Genomic DNA, 22500 nt, shown 5'->3' on the forward strand with positions numbered 1-22500 from the left:
GTTTTGTGGAAGAAGAGAACATGGCTATAAAATGGGGAACAGGGGAACAAAGAGTATCTTAGGGAAAGAAACAAGGGAACATAAGCCATTTTAGGTATCAAAAAGCTAAGGAAAAAGTTTGGAAGTTATTTTGAGCACAAGGGAGCTGAGTGACAAGCAAGATTTTTAAGGGAAGAAGGACTGCCCCCCCTGGGAGGTCCTCAACATCATGACAGAAGAAAATAATTTCTGCAATTGCTAGGAGCTTGATGCCAAATTTTTGTCACGCTTCTGTCACTTTTTTTACCGTGTGCAAACTGATAAATCTTTTGCAGGGGCATAAACATTAATTTTCTGCTCCTGTTGAGTTTAAACCGTCCAAGTTTGACAGGGGCAATACAAGTTTTACAGTCTCATCTGACATTTTTAAGGCTTTAAGAGCCATAATGTTCAATGAAAGCCACAAGTCCACTTATAAATGGTTGTTCTTGTTTTATGTAAAGCTTGGTACTTACTATGAAGCTGGAGTTTTTCTGGGTACCAATGATCAGCTAGATAGTTTGTGAGAGCATTAAAGAATGATTATTTATTCCATTTGCCTTGGATATTCACATGATTAATCTGAAATAAATTTCATGAATAGATAATCAGTATTATTATTGCAATGGTTATACATTTAAGTGTATTGTATTGTTTTGTTTTAGCAGCTTGTGATGGAATATGGAAGGGAAAGGAAGCTCTCAAGGGATGGGTGGGTAGAAGGAAGATGTCTTGGAGCTGGTGGCTTTGGAACTGTTATGTTGTGTGAAAACAAGGTATGCTTAAGGATGCCATTTGTTGTACTCCAATAATTTACCATCTTTTGGATTTAAGATGATGTTATAATGCTTATCATATATGGGGCAATTTTTCTAAATCATGAGGGCACAACAGGGCACATTGTTAAATCTAGCAGTGACAAAATGGCGTAAATGAAATTGATTTCTATAGAGAAATAGAGAACAAAAGACTCACAAAAGAAATTGTTAGTTAGAAGATGATTTTTACAGCAAGGCCAAACATTTCTTGAAAGAAGAAACAAAGAAGCAACTCTGCCTCTTAAGCCAAGGGAAGGCTGCACACTCCTCACCTCCAGAGCCAAACATCACTCCACAAGAAGGGAAGGGAAGGGGGTCTATTCCTGATTTGATGTCATAAACTGATTTACATTGCATTAACTCTTTGTAAAAATGCATGCAAAGTAGAATGTGATGTCAATCAGGAATAGACCCACTCCCCTTCTGACTCGGTTGTGAACAAAAGATGCTTGGATTTTCGCAACTTTCGAAGCCTATAAAATGGCAGGATTTGTTAGAAAAAGGAAAAAATGGGCCCAATGCATTTTGAACAGGTGCAAAGATTCATTTTAGCGAAAAAAATAATTTGGGGCTATGGGCACTTTAAGCATTTTCGAAAATATATATATCTTAATGAGACCGAAAAAGACCAAGCAATGAATTTGTTTCATAACATTTCTACACATGCACGAAGCGCATACCGTGTGTAAATTTTGCTTGCAATATTGGATAATGCTTGGATAGATTTGCTCCTTCTAAGAGAACACTGTCAGTGACAGAATTCATTGGTACTTGTAGTCTGCCTTTCACATAACTTTTATAGAGCTACCATCGATGAAAAACTCACAAGGTGGATATGTTTTGCGTTGCACATCTCACCATTAACAAAAAATAATGTTTGATGATTAATACTGGTAGTTGAGTTTAGCGCTGTGTATCAGGAGACCAAGCATAAACGAGACAAATTGTAAACATAGATGAAGTTGTATTTCTGCCATGTGCGATCTCTACGTACAACACCGACCGAGAGGGGTCTCGGGGCTAGATCCCAACATCTCCCCCCTTATAGAAAAAAAAATGTATACAACAACAACATAATAAACAAGTACAGCAATGAGCGCTGTAAAAGGCCCAAGAGAATGAATAATTGGTAGTCCATGTAGACCACTAGGCCAGTTCACAGTCTTTTAATCTCAAAGGAGGTTTGATGGTCCTCGTTCTTGTTCTTGTGTTCTCCAGAGTGGGTGCTGGAGGGTGGTCTTGGCTAGGTAGAGTTGCAAGCTTCTCAGGCCCATTGCTTGGGAGTATCTCTGGACTGGTGAGGTGTGGTGGTACAGTCTGCGCAGGAGGTTGATTGTTGGCAACAGTTTCTTCTGCTTGTGGTTCTATGGAGAGGGTACCATTGTCCGGTGGGGGTTCCTGTAACCATGGTGGAGAGTTGGTCTGTTTTGGTGGAGGAGACTGTTCTATTGTTGGCGTGATATGAACCCGGTTTCTACGGATGTTGCTGGTTGGTTGGGATGTTGTTGGTTGGTTGGTGTCTGAATGGTGTATGATCTAGGTGTGTCCTGGGAGATGATAGTCCCTCGTATCCATGGATGACTCCTCTGTGTAGGTGGAGGTTTTGCATATACGCTGGAACAGACAGCAAGCTCGGGATGTACTTTAGTCGGTTTGGTGTCGTAGTAGCGTTTGCTCGTGGCTCGCTTCAGGGTGAGCTCTTGAATGATGACATCTGGGTTGACTGGTGAGGGCTTTATGAGGTGGTTGGGTGTTGGCAGGGTTGTCCTGGTACGTCGACAGAGCATGCGCTGTGCAGGTGAATATGTATGTCCCTGAGGTGGTGTGTTTCTGTAATTGAGCAGCGCAGTCTGGAAGTCAGCAGATTTCTTCAGTGTCGCTTTGGCCACTTTGACTGCAGCTTCGGCTCTGCCATTGCCTTGTGGGTGATAGGGTGAGGAGGTTGTGTGTTTGAATCCGTACTGTGTGGCGAAGTTCTCACATTCCTTGCTTGCAAATTGTGAGCCATTGTCAGTATGGCAGATTTGTGGTATGCCAAATTGCGCAAAGTGGGCCATGGTCTTGTTTATGACTGTGGTGGAGAGGGTCTCCTGGAGTTCATCGACTTCGATCCAGTCCGAAAAATGGCAGACAGTAACCAGGTAGTCCTTTTGCTCATGGGTAAAGATATCTTGGCTCACAATTTGCCATGTCTGCGTTGGAATTGGTAATGACTTCATGGGTTCTTTGGTAAGAGTTCTACTGTATTGGGCACAAACACTGCAGCTGTCGCACATGTCTGAAATGGCTTTCCGCATGCCCGGCCAGAATAAAACCTCGCGTGCCATGCAAATGTTAGACTCTGCTCCAAAGTGGTTTGCATGTATTTTTCCAAGCATTGAGGAGTGCATGGACTGAGGAACCAGGACTTGCTGACCTTTGTAAACGATGCCCTTGAGTGTGCTTAGTTCCTCTCTGAAGGTCCAGAATGGGCGGAGGTTGGGGGCCAGGTGTTGTTTGTCGTCCGGCCAACCAGAGGTGATGTTTTGTTGTAGATCAGTCAGGGTTTGATCCTTTTTGGTTTCTGATTTGAGGAGTTCTTCTGTGACATCGGTGAGTTGGGGGTTGTGGTCATTGTCAGAGTGTTCAAATTCAAGGCGCAACACTTCAGACCCTGTCACTTTTGCCTGCACTTGGGTGGGTAGAGCAGCGTGAGATAGTGTGTCTGCTATAAGAAGGCTTGTACCTTTCTTGTAAAGTAGGCTGAACTGGTATCTCTGAAGTCTCATTTTCGCTGAAGATGTGCGGGTGACTTGCGAAGTGGTTTCTTGTACGTGGTTTCGAGGGTTTGGTGGTCTGTGTGCACTTTGATGTCTGATTTGCCGAACAGCCAATGATCAAATTTTCCAAATGTGTTGCAGATGGCAAGGCATTCTTTTTCGATTTGTGAATAGCGCTGTTCGGTGCTGCTCAGGCTGTTTGAGGTAAAGGCGACTGGTTGAAGTTTACCTTCGGCGTTCGGTTGGAGGAGAGCTCCCCCAAGCCTTCTTTGCTGTCGTCCACTTGGAGTACCACAGGTTTCCCTAGATCATAGTATTGGAGAATTGGTGCTGCAGCGATCAATTGCTTTGTGTCGCTGAAGGCTCTTTCTTGAATCTCCGTCCAGGAGAATGGGAGGTCTTTCTGGGTTAGGGCAGTGAGGGGTCTAATGACGGTACTGAGATTTGAGCAGTATGGCGATAGGTAGTTGGCCATTCCGAGGAATCGTAGGAGGGCGGCCTTGTTTCTTGGCGTGGGCATTGCAGTTATAGCAGTGACTTTGTCAGGGTTGGCTTTCATCCCTTTGGCTGTGATGATGTTACCCATAAACTTCACCTCTGTTAACTTGAACTGCAGTTTAGTGGGGCTTAGTTTAATGTTCTTTTGAAGGCAACGTTCCATTAGGGTTACAAACCGACCATCATGATCTTTCTCAGCTTCAGTGAAATCTGTTCCTCCTCCAAAGGCCAAAATGTTGTCAGCTATACAAATTATGCCCCCTAGACCCTCTAGAGCAGAAATAAGTCGCATCTGAAATTCGTCAGGGGCACTTGAGATCCCGAAAGGAAGGCGTCGCCAGCAGTAGCGGCCATAAGAGGTGTGCATTGTGGTCATGTGCGAGGACTCTTCATCCAGGGGTATGTGGAGGAAGCCATCACGCACATCAACAAGAGAAAAGCATTTGGCATGAGCTAGTCTATGAATCTGCTCGTTGAGGGTTGGCATTTGGTAAACGGGATGGAGGATGGCCTTGTTAATGGTCTGACTGGGGTCAATACAAATTCGGGCCTTTCTAGGGGTTTCTCAGATGACTTCATTTGAACACCATGGAGTTGGTTCCCCAACCTTAGTTATGATGCCAGCTTTCTCGTATTTGTCTAGAGCACTCTTTTCCGCAGCCTGTTTTGCCACCGGGATTCGGTGGATGGGCATTTGAACTGGCGTTACATCTTGTTTGGTTTCAAAGTGCACTGGGGGCCCAAGGCAGCCGAGGCTTTCAACGTTCTGAGCATATTCCATTAAAATGTGTTCTGCGGTAGGTACCGGTAGTTGCCATTTACCAGGGATGATGATTGGTTGAGATGGAGAAGGGAGTGGGTTACAGGTGCTTGGTCTGTTGTTGTGGAGTTGTTTGATGTGGTTGCACTCTACTTTCTCTTGGGTGTCCTGTGCTGTGTTGCAATTGGAAATTGTTACTGAGGGAGATAGGGAGAAGGCAGTGTCAGATTCTATTCTGACAAGTCCCAATCTTTCACTGTCACCCCCTGATAAGAGGGTGGGCTTGTTGGCCGTGATGTCGTTTGGCAGGATTTGGAAGGTTAGGGTGTCATAGTGGTTGTTCCTGTGGCACACTAGCTCCACTTGACCCAAAGGTCTCAATGGGCGAGTGTTCCCATATGGGTGTAAGAAATAAGGTGATTTTGACATTTGCACGTCTCGATCCAGAGAGGTGAGGGTACTATGAGATAGAGTGTTGCATGAGGCTGCAGTGTCAATCTGGAGTGTAATTGGCCGGAAGTGTGAGCCGGTAGTTGACAGGGGTAGTTTTACAAAGTATTTCCTCTTCTTCTGTGGAGTTTCTAGAGAGTAACATTGCTCGTGATAATAATTAGCGTACACCGTGGGGTCGGTATGTTTGTCTTCATTAAATTGCAGGTGATGCACATCTTCCCGTCGTCGTCCGCTTCCCCTGTTACTGGGTGTTTGGCTGGGGGTCCGGTTGCTGCGGGTGGGAGGGGGGTATGAGCCTCTCCGTCGTTGTGGGGGTGGGCCGTTTGCCAGGCACACATTGGCGAAATGGTCATTAATGCCACACTTTGAACATGTTTTGCCACTTGCTGGGCATTTTCTCCACGGGTGAGGTCCCCGTTTGTCTCTGCACCAATGACATGTTCCAGGCTCTCTACGTAGCTTCATTTCCTTATGTTTCACCCAGTGGACTCGTTCGTCGATGGTTGATTTTGAAGAATCTGCTATCAGCTTGTTTGCGGTTTAGGCAGACTATAAGGCCTTGGCTTCGGTCACCACATGAGCCATGCTCTTAGGTGTGTTGTCGGGCTTGAGATGTGTTTTGAGCAACTCGGCTCGCATGGCGTCATTGTTGAGACCAAATATAAATTTGTCGCGATACATTTCGTCACTGAGTGTTCCATAAGAGCACAGACTTCCGGCTTGCCTAATCCTAACTTCCCATGCTAGTACCGATTCGGTCAGTGTTTGGCTAAGGCCCCAAAACTTAAATCTGTCGGCCAGAAATGATCTGCCAGTCGAACCTGTATTGTGAAGGCGAAGTTTCTCCATCCAAATCCAAGGTTTGGCTCTGTCATCGATCGCCATCTGAGGTTCTATTGTGTATCGTATGACCTGAAGAGCTTCGTCTGGCATGGCCGATCGAAGTGCGGTGATTTTGAGCTGTGCTTTCTTATAATAATCGGCTGGCGCTGTCACTGGGCCTTTATCCAGGTTACGTTAGTTCGTTTGAACGCAGTAGTCATTGAACCTGACTTTGAAGTTCTTGAAATTTTCGGAAATGTTTCCGGTTAGATTGAGTTCTGGGCGCTTGAGATTCATCGCCATGAGTTCGTGTATCCAATATAATGTTGCGTGAAGAGGTTTTTTTTCCTTTGATCAAAGTATTTGCTGGAGTGGTTCTAGAAAAGGTTTATCCCACTTCTGACACCAAGTTTAGCGCTGTGTATCAGGAGACCAAGCATAAACGAGACAAATTGTAAACACAGATGAAGTTGTATTTCCACCATGTGCGATCTCTACGTACAACATTCATATCCCGGATGAGGGACCGAGAAGGGTCTCGGGGCTAGTTCCCAACAGTTGTGAATGTGAATGAAGATTATTTTTATGATGGAGTCATTATCTAAAACATTCTAATGTTCACACAAACATTTTAATCGTCGACCAAAGGAAAAAAATCCTATTTTCCATGAAATGATTATGATTAAAAATAAAGTGAAAAAGCATTAGTGTACGTTTTCCCGTCTGAGCTCACATATCTCCTCCAAGATTAGATCTGTGCAGTGCTACTAATGTTACTTTAAATATAAACAGGCCATTTTGCAAAATGCGTTATTTCATTTCAAGATAAATTGAAGTTTATTAATATCGTAACTGTACAAAATATTGTAATGTTATTGCAATGTGGTTACTTTCTGGTAGTTGTATACTGCTCTTGTTAATTGAAAATCTGAGAGACAAATATTTCTAAATCTTGCTTCACTTGATTTCATATCTGCAGTTCATATATGATCCATTTCATATTATCATTTCATCATTGATTTATTCCTTATGGGATCATTGGAACCCACAAATGACCAGCTCTCAACGTCAGTGGCTTCATAGCTCAGTTGGTTAGAGGGTCGCACCGGTATCGCGAGGTCACGGATTCAAACCCCCATTAAATCCTGAATTTTTCAGGCTTCTTTACGCAATTGCAAAAATTGCATTCACAACTGTGAGGATCAAAGCTTCCAACGTCAGTGGGAGTTGAATGACTTCTTTATGGCAGTTGGAGCTCAAGCATCCGAGGGTGCAAAGAAGATGGCATCTTAATAACATCTACCTTCACATACAGATGCCACCATCATTTATGACTACTTTTGTTGATCAATTTTTGTTCCATGCAGTTTCCTTGTCTACCTGTACAAAGAATCTTGTATTTCCATCAATAATAAAGGATGCACTTTCCTGCATTCCTTCTTGTGTTAATGTACATATAAACAATCTTCCATACATCCAAGTGTCTGTTCATTGAAGTGATTCCAAACTGTTTTGTTTTCCTGTTTTTGTGATTCAAGACTTTTTATTTTTTATTTTGTTAACAACCTTGTTGACACCATCGATCGCTAACCTTACCGCAGACTTTCAGAAAATAGCTGCTGGGTATTGCAGTCACAGTCTTCTTTATCAATCCAGCCAAGACAAAGCTTCTTCTTTTAGGATCTAAATAGATGCAACAAGAACCACTCATTTTCCATGCAACCTCAATTGTTTTGATGTCTTGCGACTGTTGTGTGCTAAAACGTGTACATGAAATGAAACGAGCAATTTGCATACCAAAATATTAATGGTGATTATTGTGATCTTTGACCAGTACAGAATTGAAGGTTACCTTGTGTTTTCCACTTTTGCTCAGGCAACTGACAACAACACAGTTAGAGAACCAATCCAAATTTTCAGTCTTGACTAAATTATATAAATCTACATTGTACCAGTTTGTTTATATTTTTATGGACTCAAAAGTGGGGGATGGCAACCAGTGCCAAGATGCAGGTCACATGATTGAATTAAGACCAATAACACCATTTAGTTGATGCAGTGTCCTCAAAGCAGGGAATTCTTTGCTTCATGTGCTGTACTAATTTCTTTATTATTGGTTAATATAGTGTGCTTTAACCCTTCCACTCCTGAACTGGTCTTCTTATTAATTCAAAAACTTTTGAATTCTGGCCTGTTATGCCATTGTTTGCCACACTGGTGTTGCTTTAGGTTTGTTCTGAGGAACTCCAAACTGGAGAAAGCATGCACTTACCAATGGGTTTTAATATGTTTTGTTCTGTGAATTCCAAATCATCACTAGTAAGTAAGTAAGTAAGTAAGTAAGTAAGTAAGTAAGTAAGTAAGTAGGTAGGTAGGTAGGTAGGTAGGTAGGTAGGTAGGTAGGTAGGTAGGTAGGTAGGTAGGTAGGTAAGTAAGTAAGTAAGTAAGTAAGTAAGTAAGTAAGTAAGTAAGTAAGTAAGGAGGTAAGTAGGTAGGTAGGTAGGTAGGTACGTACGTACGTAGGTAGTTAGGTAGGTAGGTAGGTAGGTAAGTAGGTAGGTAGGTAGGTAGGTAGGTAGTAAGTACGTAAGTAAGTAAGTAAGTAAGTAAGTAAGTAAGTAAGTAAGTAAGTAGGTAGGTAGGTAGGTAGGTAAGTAGGTAGGTAGGTAGGTAAAGTCTTTTTTTAACAAGGGTAGCACGAAATAGCATATAAGTACTAATAAACTAGTGGCGCTCATTACAAGATTAAAATAATTAAAAATTAAGGCTTACAATCAAATTATTAAAAATCTACAAAACTATGAAACAATTATAAGCATGCAGCACACTATTTATAACGAAAAATTATTTAAAAATTGCTGATCTTTAAAAATCCTGTTCCAAAGACAAATTTTAAAAGTCTTGAGAGTCTCTCGTTCTCTCATTTGAAGAGGTAGAGCTGTAGCCTATTCCATTCCTGGCAAGCAGTCACAGTAAATGTTCTTCCACCTTCTGTATTTCGTTTCACACACAAGCTAGGACAGACTATGTCAAATTTAGCATCTAGTTTGCCCTGAATGAGCGTTGCGAAGGATTATCAGTTCTTCTTTCAATTATCGTGTCAAAGGACTTTTGCCAAGTGGGATAGTGGGGAAGGTCACCCTTGAAAACTTCTGGTTCTGGTAAAGGAAGCAAATCTCAAGAGTGACGTTGCATTAACAGGTTGGCTAAACAATTTAACGCGTCACTACCTTCTGAGTGGAATCCACACCGTTTGGGTTAGCATCTTGGGACTGTGTTAACAGGGAACAGGTGGGCATGTTAGTCTTGGGTGTCGAAAAACTCACAAAGTCTCAAGTAAAGAGATTTAATGACAATGGATAACCTTTTACGGGTAGCTCAGCATTGTCCTGAGGCTTTGAATCTGCCTTGTCTTGGTTGACTTTAGAATTCAAAGATTGCTTCTTCTCCTTATGTAGCTTTCTCGGTTCAATCGTAGCAGGGTCAGCAAAGGAATACACACCTGTTTCTAAAGTAGGTGCTGCAAACGTTCGATGCAGATGACGCTTGAGTAGCAAGATAGTCTTGAAGGAGGTTGTTGTTGCTGCTGCCAAGGATCGCCAAAGTTGCTTCATGTTCATTAAATTGACGGGGGGCTTCGCTGTCATCAATCTTGGTCACAGGGTCTAATTCCACTCTAGCTACAGCCAATTCTTTAGTGAGTCGAAATTTACATAACTTGTCTTCTTGCTCGAGCTCCTTGAGTGCCGCTCTTTGTTTCGTTTCAGTGTCAGCAAACATCAATTCTGTCTTCAGCTTTGCAATTTTTGCTGCTGTTTCGGCTTTTCTATTTCACACTGACGAACTGCTTGACAGCCCTTCCGACTTTCGACTTACGCGTGTAGAACCTGACCCTGAAGACCTGAAACTTTCCTTGTCGTGTTTTAGCTCTTGAATTTTGGAGTTAATCCTCTTAAGGGCATCTGAGTGTTGTTTTTCCCAGCTTTCAAATTTCTCCATCGCAACATGCTTTGCAGTTTAATCTGTTTAAATGGCAAGATCGAGCTGATCCTGGGCCCCCCACTTATAACTCCATTTTTGTTTCGAGAAATGTTCTTTTGGTTTGAAGGTTATTTGGATCTGCGGTATCGGCAAGGTGACTTTCGATTTTATTTAACTGCTTCCTCCATGCTCTTTGAGCGGGCCGCCTCTGATCTTCAAGTAATTCTATTTTATATGCCTGTTCCCTGTCGTCTGTTTATGATCTCTGTTTTGTTCGCTGGTCTCCAATCTTTTTTATCAGTCTCCATTATTTCGTTCGATCACAAGCATCCTCAGTTTGCTAGAATCTTTTCCTACGGTTAGCCTTTCGACAAAGAGTTTTTACTGTAATAGATTTGCATTTATCTTCTCTTCTTTATATTGGTGCAGAGGAGCGTTTACTAACATTTTAAGCACTACTCTTGGGATAGGTTTAAATTCTTTATTGCACTTGAGAAGACGTAAAAACTGAAAAAGCAATTTGGAGCGTGCGACAATTACAAAAGATCCGGAAGGAATCATTGAACTATTGTGAAATCGACACAAGAAAACTGAGCAACATTAATACAACAGAGACTAACACGAAATCATTGAACAAATGAGACATTTTTGATGATAAACTAATTACAGCAATGAAATCATACCTCTTTCCTCCGGTTCAGGGCTAATCTTTATCAGTGAGGAAAATCCTAACTTATGGTCCTTAATGTCTGCACACCCTTGCCCGAATGTTCTTTGACCTTAGGAGCGGAAATCGCCCAATGACAAAAACGGAAACATTGTATCGCAATCCTTTACAGTAGATTCCTTATTGCTCATGGATACACATTGACGCCTGTCACTGAGATAGGATCGAAACCATGTTAAAGATGTATTGTCTAAACCATAAGCATGCAATTTGTCCATCAGGATAACATGATCAACCATGTCGAAGGCATTGCAGTAATCAATTAAGACCATGCCACTTACACAATCATTATCCAAGTTAAATAACAGTTCATCTATAATTCCAATCAGGGCAGTTTCTGTACTGTGAAGCCTCTGGAAACCAGATTGTTTAGAGTAGATCAAATTGTTTTCACAAAGATAGCTAGTAAGTGAGTCATGTACATGTTGGTCTATTACTTTAGAAAGCACAGGCAAAACAGAAATTGTTCGATAATTATTTAAGTCCTCTGAGTCCCACTTTTGAATAAAGGAGAGACTTTCGCAGTCTTCCAGCGTTGAGGAAACGAGGCTGTATTGAAGGAATGATTTATTAGCTTGGCAATAGATGGAACTACTATAGGAACGGCTAACTTGAGCATTCGTGGACTGAGCTTGTTGATACCACTGGCTTTGTGTGAACTAATGCTCTTATTAAAGACAGTCAATTACCTTGGCCTCTGTAATAGGTGGAATGGAAAAGAGCATGTTATTATCCTTTTTAGAGTGGACAAAATTGATCAGTTCAGATATGTCAAAGTTTGTTTGAGGAAGTAACGACCCGAGTTTATCGGCAACATATGTAAAATGAGAAATAAACTCGGACACGTGTGGACTGATTTTAACCATTCCTGAGATTGATTTAATTGTTTTCCATGTTCCTTTAGCATTGTTTACATTTTGCTCCAGTTTAGAGACATAAAACTCAGCATATATGTACTTCAATCAAAGTTTAATAAAGTTGTAATAATTGATGTGAATGCCAGATGACCAAATTTAATGACCTATCTGTAAAATCTAAAGTTAATAACACGTGAAGAGGAAAAACTGAAAGAGTGCTTTGAGCTCAACTATTTATCTTAATTCCTCCCCCACATGTTGGAAGTCCTAAGTGGTACATCTACTTGCTTGAAAATGTTCAATCTTCACTGTCAATACTTGTTACTTATTGTATCTTTGATGCCTTGTAGTTTACAAAGGAACAAGTTGCTCTAAAGAGGTGTCGTTTGGAACTGAACTCATCTAACAGAAAGCGTTGGCAACAAGAGGTAGAGATCATGAAGAGGTTACATCACCCAAACCTTGTGTCGGCTAGAGATGTGCCACCATCTCTGGATGTCAGTGATGATGAGCTTCCTCTGTTGGCCATGGAATTCTGTTCTGGGGGAGATTTGAGAAAGGTTAGAAAACTTGCTAAAGTGAGTAAAGTATAAATCATTGAACTGTCTACAGCTTCAGCATGAATGAAACAATGATGAAATGGTATATGAAATGAATCATATATGAACTGCAGATATGAAATCAAGTGAAGTTATGATCTTCGCAGTTATGAGCGCAATTTTTGCACTTGCGTAGAGAAGCCTGAAAAATTCAGGACTTCAACGGGGTTTGAACCCGTGACCTCGCGATTCCGGTTCGACGCTCTAACCAACTGAGCTATGACGCCACTGATGTTGGGAGCTGGTCATTTGTGGGTTCTAATGGCCATGGTCCCGTGAGGAATGAAACAATGATCCATTTCATATACCATTTCATCATTGTTTCATTCCTCACGGGACCATTACAACCCACAAATAACCAGCTCCCAACGTCAGTGGCTTCATAGCTCAGTTGGGTAGAGCGTCGCACCGGAATCCCGAGGTCACGGGTTCAAACCCCGTTGAAGTCCTGAATTTTTCAGGCTTCTCTACACAATTGCAAAAATTGCGCTCATAACTGCGAAGATCATAGCTTCACTTGAACATAATTCCCCTTGTCAAAAAGTTTAAAGTTCTACTTTGTTCGAATTACTAGAAGGTATGCATTTATTTCTTGTTATTTGCATCAACCTTTGCTAATGTAGGAAAAAAAGGTAATCTTCTCATTTATTGCCGATGCTATTCATGTGATGATGTTTTTGTCAAAGCAAGGGATGAGACAGTCGTAGACCAAGAAGTCAAGGAGTACGAAGGCCTTAACTACTGGGAAAGGGTGTAGTGGGACTGGTCACTGTTTTTCTATTCGTCAATTATGTTTTCTGCTCTGTGGATTGGTCATTTCAAGTTAATAATTGTGTCTGGCCATAAATAAGTTGTGCACTCCTGTGAAAGACTGGCATACCAGGAACTTATGTTTTTGCTAGTTGTGACTGTAATAATTATAGCAAATTTAAAATAATTAAGTAACAATATTTATTTGACTTTTTGGATGTTTCACAGGTTCTGAATGCTCCAGAGAACTGCTGTGGTCTGAAAGAAAAGACAGCTTTGAAAATTTCTGCTCATGTTGGTAGGGTTATTGTAGATTAATGCACCATGTACATGTACTTCCAGCTTTATCAATACTGTAGCTTTACTAGCTGTGGGCAGTACTTAATACTGAAATCATCATTGTTAAATCTGAAAGACAATTTCTTTCTGAGAAAACTTACAACATACTCTATCTGAATAATTATTTTGCAGCATACTGAAGTGACCAGGCTGGAAAACTCCCCCACCCCAACCATCAGTAATCACTTGCAAGTAATAACATATGGGGTTATCAGAGAATTAACAAATCGAAAGTGGTTCAACGTTGTCTGTACTCTTATTGACAACGATATTCATCATCACAGTAGTCAAAGTGTTACGGACTCACAAGGCAGCCGAGTTAGTCCACAACATTTAGTTAATAAGAGTACAAATTCGATTTGTTTTTTACCACAATATTCAATGCCAAAGAAAGTGTTTATTTTAGAGCGTAACCAAAATCATGACATAAAGAAAGAGCAAGTGTTATCTGTAACTTTCTCGCAGTATGATTGATTTATTTCCAAAAATTAGCATCCCTGATTGGCTATTACATTGCGTTACAAATTGACGCGAGCATGACGAAAGCAGCATTGTCTAGACTCTTATCGACAATGGCAATTAGCCAATCAGATTGCGAGATTACAAGCAATTGTGGTAGAAAATTAAACTATTCATCTGTAACTGTTACTTTAAGGGGTGAATGGACTAATCTTAGTAATTAACCAGTAGATGGTTATAATAGTCTTGAGAAGGTTGAGTAATTTAATCATAAGACATTAAAATTGACAAAAAATAAAAATGCAGTTCCAGATTGAATTGCATTTAACTTTAATATTATTACCGGTAGTTAATGGCATGATTTTCAATATATGATTTTACTGTCACGCAAGTAAAATGTAGTTAATGGATCATGACAATAATAATTATCTGTAACCCTTTCACGGTCGCTCTGTTTTCAATGTAGCGTTTGTGCTGTCTAGTTGCCAAGGTCGGCTAAGGATTTATTGTATTCTTGCTTCGAACTTCACGGCTTTGTTATCCCTAGCAGGCTAGTACGATACACGGCATTGGTGCTATTTTCAAAACTCTAACACTAAGTTCTCTCGTAGTACAGCTCTTCCGACTGGCTATGCCAGCACACATTTGTCTAGCTATAAAAGCATGTGAAAACTATTTAGAGATCACTTATGTTCTGTTGTTCAGCACAGTTAACACTCAATGTATTAGTGTGGTTTACCATTTGTTTTTTTTTTACAATGGCTCACTGCCCTCGCCATTCTCAGCATGTGAACCGTCCGTCTGCTCGGGGCGAAGACTTCACTGCGCTAACAAGCGAAGTCTTAAAACGCCGTCTCCAAGCTCTCAATCTTCCCATTGTGGGCTCCTGAGGCCAGCTTCTCGCCCGTCTCAAACTGACCTTGCCAGTCAAGGCGACCAGACCACTTAGCTAGGCAGCAACCGGGACCTTTGTTTTATTTCCAGTCAGGTTGTTACCTTACCCGGGGTGTGGTGTCCAATCTCCTTCGGGATAGTACAAGGGTGGCCAGCCTTCCCTATCGGAGCCTAAAAGGCCATAGCTTTCGTATAGGTTTGGCCTCGGTTGCCACCACTGCCGGCTTGCCTGACTGGCTTACAAAAGTTTTAGGTTGCTGGTCCTCAGATTGTTAATAGCTGTACATAAGAACTCCTCAATGTACATGTACATTAGAGTCTGACGCTCCCACAGATGGTGGCCGTTTCTGGACACTTCTCATCAGTCTCGTCTTGTCATGTTTTCCATGGTTTCTTTTGGCTTGGGGGGATGCATTGCCTCGCTTGCATTGGTGGCGGTTAAGTCTGTGCAGCGACTTCCCCCAAGCTTGTTGGCTGCTTTGCCTTTTGAATATCACCTGCTAATCGATGCTCTTGTCCAATCCAGCACATGCTGTTTTGCATTCAGCTTGTAGTGCTGGGGAGATAAGTGAGATTTCTTTGTCACACAATCGCGGGAAGTCGCCGCACAGGCTAACGTAACGCAAGGCAGTGCTCCCCCATTAACTCCAACAGGAGTCAATGTTTGCTCAGAACTAGTAGTTAGCACACAAACATAAGGAACAGAGACATTAACCACATATTTTAGCCCAGGCTGTAAATTTGCATAACAAAATAGCTGGAAGAAAAACTTGCTTCTCTTTTTTAACTCCATGTAAGCCGGGGCCGTGCACACTCCAAGGGCAGAAGCATACTTTACATGCCAAACACAAATGAAGGTGACAGCAAGGGTCACCTTGCTTTTGGAAATTGATAAATATATTATGTAATTTATTAATGTACAGAATGTACCTGACTGTACATGAAGGTTTACCAAAAGGACAGTTAATTACAATTTGATCCTCAAGAACCAAACGAAAAAAATGCACTCAATCAATGCAAGGAACCGAATAATTCCCATCTGGCAGAACAGAACAATTTAAGACAGTTCCATACTTCAGAAAGTAAATGTATTAAGTTTATCTTACAAATAATTGTTGTTCTACTGGTGGTCTTTTTCAGCTGCAGCTGTGGAGTTTCTTCATAGCCACCGCATTATTCACAGAGATCTTAAACCTGAAAATGTTGTGATCAGTTATGTTAATGGAGAGGTGAGATAAGAATAACAGAAAGAAAATGCATTGAACTTCAGTCAGAGTTTTTCTATTCAGAATTTTAAGTTTTTAGCACACCTTTGAATGTGGAATCTTCCTCATTGTGTTTACAGTAATTACCCTCACTACAGGACATGAGTTACATGTACAAAAGGAAACCTAATCAATTAACAATTTTTCCATGAGCACGCATTGGATATGAGATGGTACATGTAAATAGCCAATGAGGTGCTTAGTGCTGAGTTGGCTATAACCAATCTCATATCCAACAAGGGCAAACTCCAAAAGTTTGGAAGTACGAATTACGAGCGGAAAAAGGGTGAAAATCCGAGCGAAATCCAAAAAACTTGATGAAGATGCGATGTTGTGTAATACCTGGGGGTCAGACAGACGCAGGCTCATCACAAAAACGTTTCTTACCTTTTCGCGTACTTCTAAGCTTCGGAATTGATCTAAACTTTCCACAAAAACTTTTTTTTTTGCTTTATACCGAGAGAATTTCCGCTTTCCGGCGAAAAATTTTTTAGTTTAGCAATGCAAAGCGCCATCATTTACCATATAAGGTCAAACTAAGGTAGTATATGAACTGATAACCGAGATTGAGTGAACCAATCAGAGCACGGGAAATGCATTACCTGAGGTTGAGAATTTATAAGATCCTAGTTTAAGAGAGTCTTTTTCTGGTGCTATTCAGCTGCCATCTTGTCACACATACTCAGACAGACATACATCTGTTCATTATCAGAACTTAACAAAGATCATACAATAAATGCCAGCACAGTAGTCTTTCTAGGCTTCAAATTATTTTGCTTTGGTGGCAAAAGGCTTTTGTGATTTACATAATATTGTCATTTGTTTATAACTGTTGTCCCTTCAGGTGGTTTATAAACTTATCGATCTTGGCTATGCAAAAGAACTGGATCAAGGGAGTATGGCTACGACCTTTGTGGGAACTCTGAAGTATCTGGTGTGTACCTGTGAATTTCACCGCCATAATTATTATTTATTAATACTTGGAGTCAAAACCAAAACTACTCTATAAGGCTATGTATGCTATGTAAATCACAGTTTGCATATTTTCCTTCTTTGAAAAGAAATAACTGCGGATGGATTTATGGGTCAACATAGTTTAATTTCCATTGATTTATCACAAATATATAGAGGATATTACATGTACACGGTGGAGAGAACATAAAATCCATATCTTTGAGCTGTGTTATTTTCTTTTGTATTACATGGACACTAAATTCTGTATGTAACGTGCACTGGTGCCTTGGTTGAGCATCGAGTTGTCATGCGAGAGGTTGTGAGTAAGACTCCGGCTGGACTAACACTCAGGGTCTTAAAATAACTGAGGAGAAAGTGCTGCTTTTGTAATTACAACCGCAAATGGTTTCACAACCTGTTATCAATGTTCATAAACCTGTGGGATGTTAAGATCTCACACACTAGTTGAAGAGTGGGGCATGGAGTTCCTGGTGTTGTGGTCTGGCCTTTTCTTCAGCAATGTGGTCAGCTTGGCGTAATCTTCTGAGTGGACTACTGATTGATGAGACCACATAACAGCAAAACAGATAGTAGTCAAATTGAAGGAGTCCAAGTGCTGAAACTGACAAAACCATACATTGTACATGGTAGAGATGAAAAAGCAGGCCTAATACAAATACTGGGTATTAATACAAACAAAAAGGTGGGGATGGTGATGTCGTTGCTCAATATGACCACTCGTGTTACACACATTTGACTTTGTGATATCCAGTCTTCAAGTCTTCAGTCTCTCATCATCATCATCATCATAATTACCCTGCACTCATTAAAACATCTAATCCCAATATTGTACCTTTTTTGTTGCACTTAAGTTGCCACGGAAACCATGCACACGTGACAAAGAGCTGCAAAATGAAAAGAAAAATGGCCAACATCGGCTTTGTTATTTTAGTAAAAATGAAGTGCAAAAAGCCCAAAGCAAATCATCAATGCCATGAAGAGTACTCGAACCATGATGAATATTGTGTTTTTTTTTCGCTTTTAGGCCCCTGAACTACTTGACAAAGTCCATTATACAAAAACAGTAAGCAGGAAACACTTTGGGACTTGTAAATAAACGTCTTTGTGAATCAAGGACCTGGAGATTGTCTTATGCCACCACAGAAGTTCACTTTTAATTGCTCTAAAAGTAACAGTTAAGCTCTAAAACTGTGAACTTAAAGCTCCTCTAGGTTGTGTGAAAATAAAGTATGTGCAATGCATACATGTACATTAAACTTCATCTGCCAGAAAGTCTGCAACTTTTAACCCACTGGCATCCAAACCGGCAGAAACTGGCCAGACTTAGTATTTTACTCTGTCTAATGCCAGACGATTTTACTCGTCAATGGGGAACTCCTGGGAGTCAATGGGTTAATAACTCACTGAAAAACTATGTCCCCATTAAGCTTATTAGAGGCATATCAATTTCAATTGATAAGGTTTTGAAAGGAGATTGTCTAACAAAAGGGATATGTGTACTATGTCATTTCATCTTTGTTTCACACTATTGACAGAAATGTACATCACAACTATTTTTGTCTTTGCAGGTTGATTATTGGAGTCTTGGTACAGTTCTGTTTGAATGCATTACTGGTACGAGGCCATTCCTCCCTGAACTTTCTCCAGTCAAATGGTAAGAACTGTGTTGCAAATTAAAGAGATCTGCATCTTTTTGGGACATGCCATCCATTCCAAGCTTTCCCTGTGTGATTACTTGTAAATATTGTTTGATTCCAGAATAAAGACCATCGATGTTATTTTGCTAAACTAAAGTCATCTGTCTGAGTAAGAGAAAGCAACCCTATTAAGCTTGCTGTAATTTGTTGTTCCTATAGGAACGGTTGCAAAAAGTTTTTCCACAATTCTGTTTAATGCATACTTTTCTTTTTCTCTCAAAAAAGAAATGACAGTTTTCAATTTACAAATTAAACATGTCTCGACATACTCATGTCATCTTCAGTTGCAAATGAGCTTTTTCAACGGTTGTACATTTGTACAGTTGGTATGTTGCAAAATTACGTGTCAGAACTTGCGTACAATTTGAATATTAAGTGTGAAATGCGCAGAAAACAAAAATAGCGCACATAGCAATAAAATAAAAGACAAAAGAGCTACGTAATTAAAAAGAAAGAGACAAATCTAAATGCCTCAACTGCTGATTAAGGATGGGATTTTCCCACTTAATGTGCAATGCCTCTTTGATCTTAATTTGGAATTTTGAGGCGGCAGAATCTAAGATCGGGAAACATTCTGTGTTACAAGAGTCATGACAGGCCCTAGATGACTGCAGGTGTCTGTAAACATGCGAAGACTTGTCCGACAAGAAACTAAGACAGCCTAAGACTAAGACTTATGGACAGCTTCCCTTCTTTGACAGGCACAACATAGTTTGCAGAAAAGGATTGGATGATATTTGTGCCTTCTTTGATGTTAAAGGTAAGTTTGAGGACAGTACTGTTGATTGATATCTTTTAAACAAAATGGAGTTGGATTGAACATCCTGAAACAATTATATATAAGGGACCTATATGTTCATAATATGCTCTTTTACATTGTACATGTACGTGTAGTAGTCTGGGCAAACCAATGTAAGAGATACTAGTGACAGCTCACTGACATGCCACAATGTAACATCATTAATTTTGGTTTTGATGAAAAGTAGCACTGCAAAATTAAATTTGAAGGTGTTCTATGACCCCTTCAACAATTTGGCTGACTTTACAGAAACAGTGACTTACGCATTGTGAGAGATGTGTACCAATGCACACTTAATTTTAGTAGATTTTGAGTTATGTGAAAAAAGCTTTTAAAAGTCCTACATGTACTTAAGTTTAAAAGGAATAAATGTGTTGTTGTTTTTGTTTGCATGTTGCCCCATTCACACTGAAGAGGCAATTAACAGTTTAATGAAATAGGTGATTTGCATGTTATGCCATGACCACCACGTTGGACAGCGCAAGTTATTGATCTAGATCTCCTTACAGCTTCTTTTGTCAGTGGATCATCCAGCATTTGTACATTTTGCCATAATGTTACAGGTGCTATATCAGCGTCTTTAGAGATCGTTTGCAAGCCACTTATAGTGGAAACTGAATAAAACAAAGAACACAAATAAATGACGTCAAAATACAGAAATTAAACTCTGAAATGATTGAAATAAACTTGCATCAATTGATGATCCAGAAGTAAACAGAAAATTAGTGATAATTTAGAGGTGAAACTTAAGACAATGGAAACTAGGGGACAGAAACATGGTGTGCTGGAGATAAATTTGCTCCCAGGATCATCCCACTGGGTCCCTGAGATGTAATTCAACACATGTAAATTTGTTTGTGGTTTGCAATAATAATTATTTTTCACCTGGTCTCTTTACTATCTCATTTTACAGTGTAATAAAAGTTAACTCCTGAACCACCGCGCATTGATGAGTAGAATCATTTGGGATTGGAAAGAGTAAAATAAATAAATAAATAAATAAATAAATAAATAAACAAATATCGTTTATTCCACTTTTTGCAGTAAAATACAACTGAATTGTCAAGTGGTAAAATTAACAATTACAATACTATAATATACAAAAAAAAACTAAGAATGTAGAGGTAACAGGATCACTCGTTTTCTTGGTTCTAATGTAAGGGCAGAAAGACTTTTCATAGCCAGATCTAATATTATATTTATTAAATCTATAAGTCTCTTTCCCAAGAGTCAGTGGGTTAATGAACAGATTGTTGTGGATGGATGTAGAGGTTGTTAGCCCGTTGACTCCTGAACCGCACCCATTGACTAGTAAAATACTCTGGGCCCGGTTGTTCGAAAGCCGATTAACTTAATCCAGGATTAGCGTAAACTTTTGTTTCAAGTTTTAACTTTTCGGTGAAAGTTTCCTTTGCTTATTTTTGTTTTTCAAGATTGACTTCTTCTAATGTAAAGTTTTGCCGAATATCAGCGTTGAACCGCATGTGGGAGTAGACTCCTTGGTTAATTTTTAATCTGGGATTAGTGTTAATCGGCTTTTGAACAACTGGGCCCAGTCAATGGGTTAAACCAGGAGAGAATTGAAACTTAAACCAAACCTTGAAACAGCCTTTGTATTTCCCTTAGGAGAGGTACAGTTTTCATCTGTCCTGCCAACACCAAATACTCTATGCAGGTAAGTGACAGGGATAGCTTATCGTTGAGCTCATCCCAAAATTGTAGTAATCTGAAGATCAATAATGTTTGACTCCTTTTATGAGCATTGGGAATCATTTTCCTATGATGACTTTGGCATCTATCCCGGTTTAAAGTGCTTTTACCTGCTTTGTCAAATTCCCCATACTGTGGAGTTTTCCAGGTCAACCACTGTATCGAGATAGTTGGTCTACAAAGCATCGAATTACTACATTCAAGGTTTATAGCTAATCTTTTCCTTACTTGCCACCTTTTGTACCAAGTTAAGCTGTCCATTAAGCACTCAAAACCATCTATGGCCTAAGATCAAAACCATTGGCCAGAATTGAGCATTGGGTGTTGCAGTTACAGCCTTGCAAGTACAACGTGTGTTGAGTTCCCTCCAGAGAGAACATTGCTGATGCGCTATCTCGGCTTACTAAGATACCCGCATTGCAAGGGTATGTCCAGGATGAGGAGTACTTACTCAACGTAACGCTTCAAGCGGTACCGATAGGGAAAATGAGGAAGCTTGTTTCACAGACGAAGAGCTGAAGGTTTTCCGGAATGTCTGTGGAAGGATGACTGGAGTGCGGCACCTAAAGCATTTCTGATGATGCGAAATGAGATGACTTTTGTCAAGTCGTGCTGCAGGAAGCAATAATTGTCATCCCAAGAACTCTCCATCAGAGAGTCCTTAATGTACCTCAAAGGCCATCATGGGATTGTTAAAACCAAGGAGTGTTTACGATCTTAAGTCTGGTGGCCTGAAATAGACCAGCAAGCTGAGCGGTGTTGTAGAGAACGCTTTGGATGTCAAATGGTTACCAAACATGTCCTGACCCCATCAATTTGACCCAAAAGACTACCCGAATCAGTAGTCCTGATTTGCTTGGTCCTTTTGCCTGGAGGAGAATATTAATTAATTGTTAGTGTAGATTATTTCTGTAGATGGATGGAAGTAGATGTCATTCATTCTACAACAAGTGCCACAATAATCAAGTGTCTAGACAATCATTTTGCTCAGTATGGGATACCGGTTGATCTGAAAAGTGGCAACAGCCCTAATGTCGTGTCTGCGGAGATGAAGAAATACTTAGAAGAAATGGGCATTGTCCACCACCACAGTGCGCCATTGTGGCTACGGGCCAATGGGGAGGTTGAGCGAAAAATTGATCTCTTTTTAAGGCTATGCGAGTTTTCCAAGCTGAAGAAAAGAACTGGCGTGCTGAGCGCAACAAGTTCTTCGTTGCTTACCGGTCGACCAACCACACTACCACTGGAGTCAGCCCAGCGCAACTGTTTTTGAAGAGGAAGTTGACAACCAAGTTACCGGAGCTCGAGGAAGCTGATGAA

The 22500-nt window shown here is 40.4% G+C and overlaps 1 protein-coding gene across 2 annotated transcripts in view; it reads left to right on the forward strand.

The window, feature by feature from the left end:
* The window catches only part of LOC138019323 (inhibitor of nuclear factor kappa-B kinase subunit alpha-like), a 46638-nt gene that overhangs the window by 809 nt on the left and 23329 nt on the right, over positions 1–22500 (forward strand). Inside the window, exons 2-10 of one of the 2 annotated variants that reach the window (XM_068866069.1) lie at positions 687–794; positions 12044–12253; positions 13271–13340; positions 15875–15963; positions 16844–16933; positions 17999–18037; positions 18543–18628; positions 19373–19431; positions 21097–21145. In XM_068866069.1, the coding sequence (XP_068722170.1) occupies positions 693–794; positions 12044–12253; positions 13271–13340; positions 15875–15963; positions 16844–16933; positions 17999–18037; positions 18543–18628; positions 19373–19431; positions 21097–21145 (794 nt within the window). In that variant the 5' untranslated portion in view covers positions 687–692. Of the gene's footprint in view, positions 1–683; positions 795–12043; positions 12254–13270; positions 13341–15874; positions 15964–16843; positions 16934–17998; positions 18038–18542; positions 18629–19372; positions 19432–21096; positions 21146–22500 lie in introns of both variants that reach the window. The other variant, XM_068866070.1, reaches the window with a different exon arrangement.

Source organism: Montipora capricornis, chromosome 10 (assembly GCF_036669925.1).
Source record: "Montipora capricornis isolate CH-2021 chromosome 10, ASM3666992v2, whole genome shotgun sequence".
In the NCBI taxonomy this organism is placed as follows: domain Eukaryota; kingdom Metazoa; phylum Cnidaria; class Anthozoa; order Scleractinia; family Acroporidae; genus Montipora; species Montipora capricornis.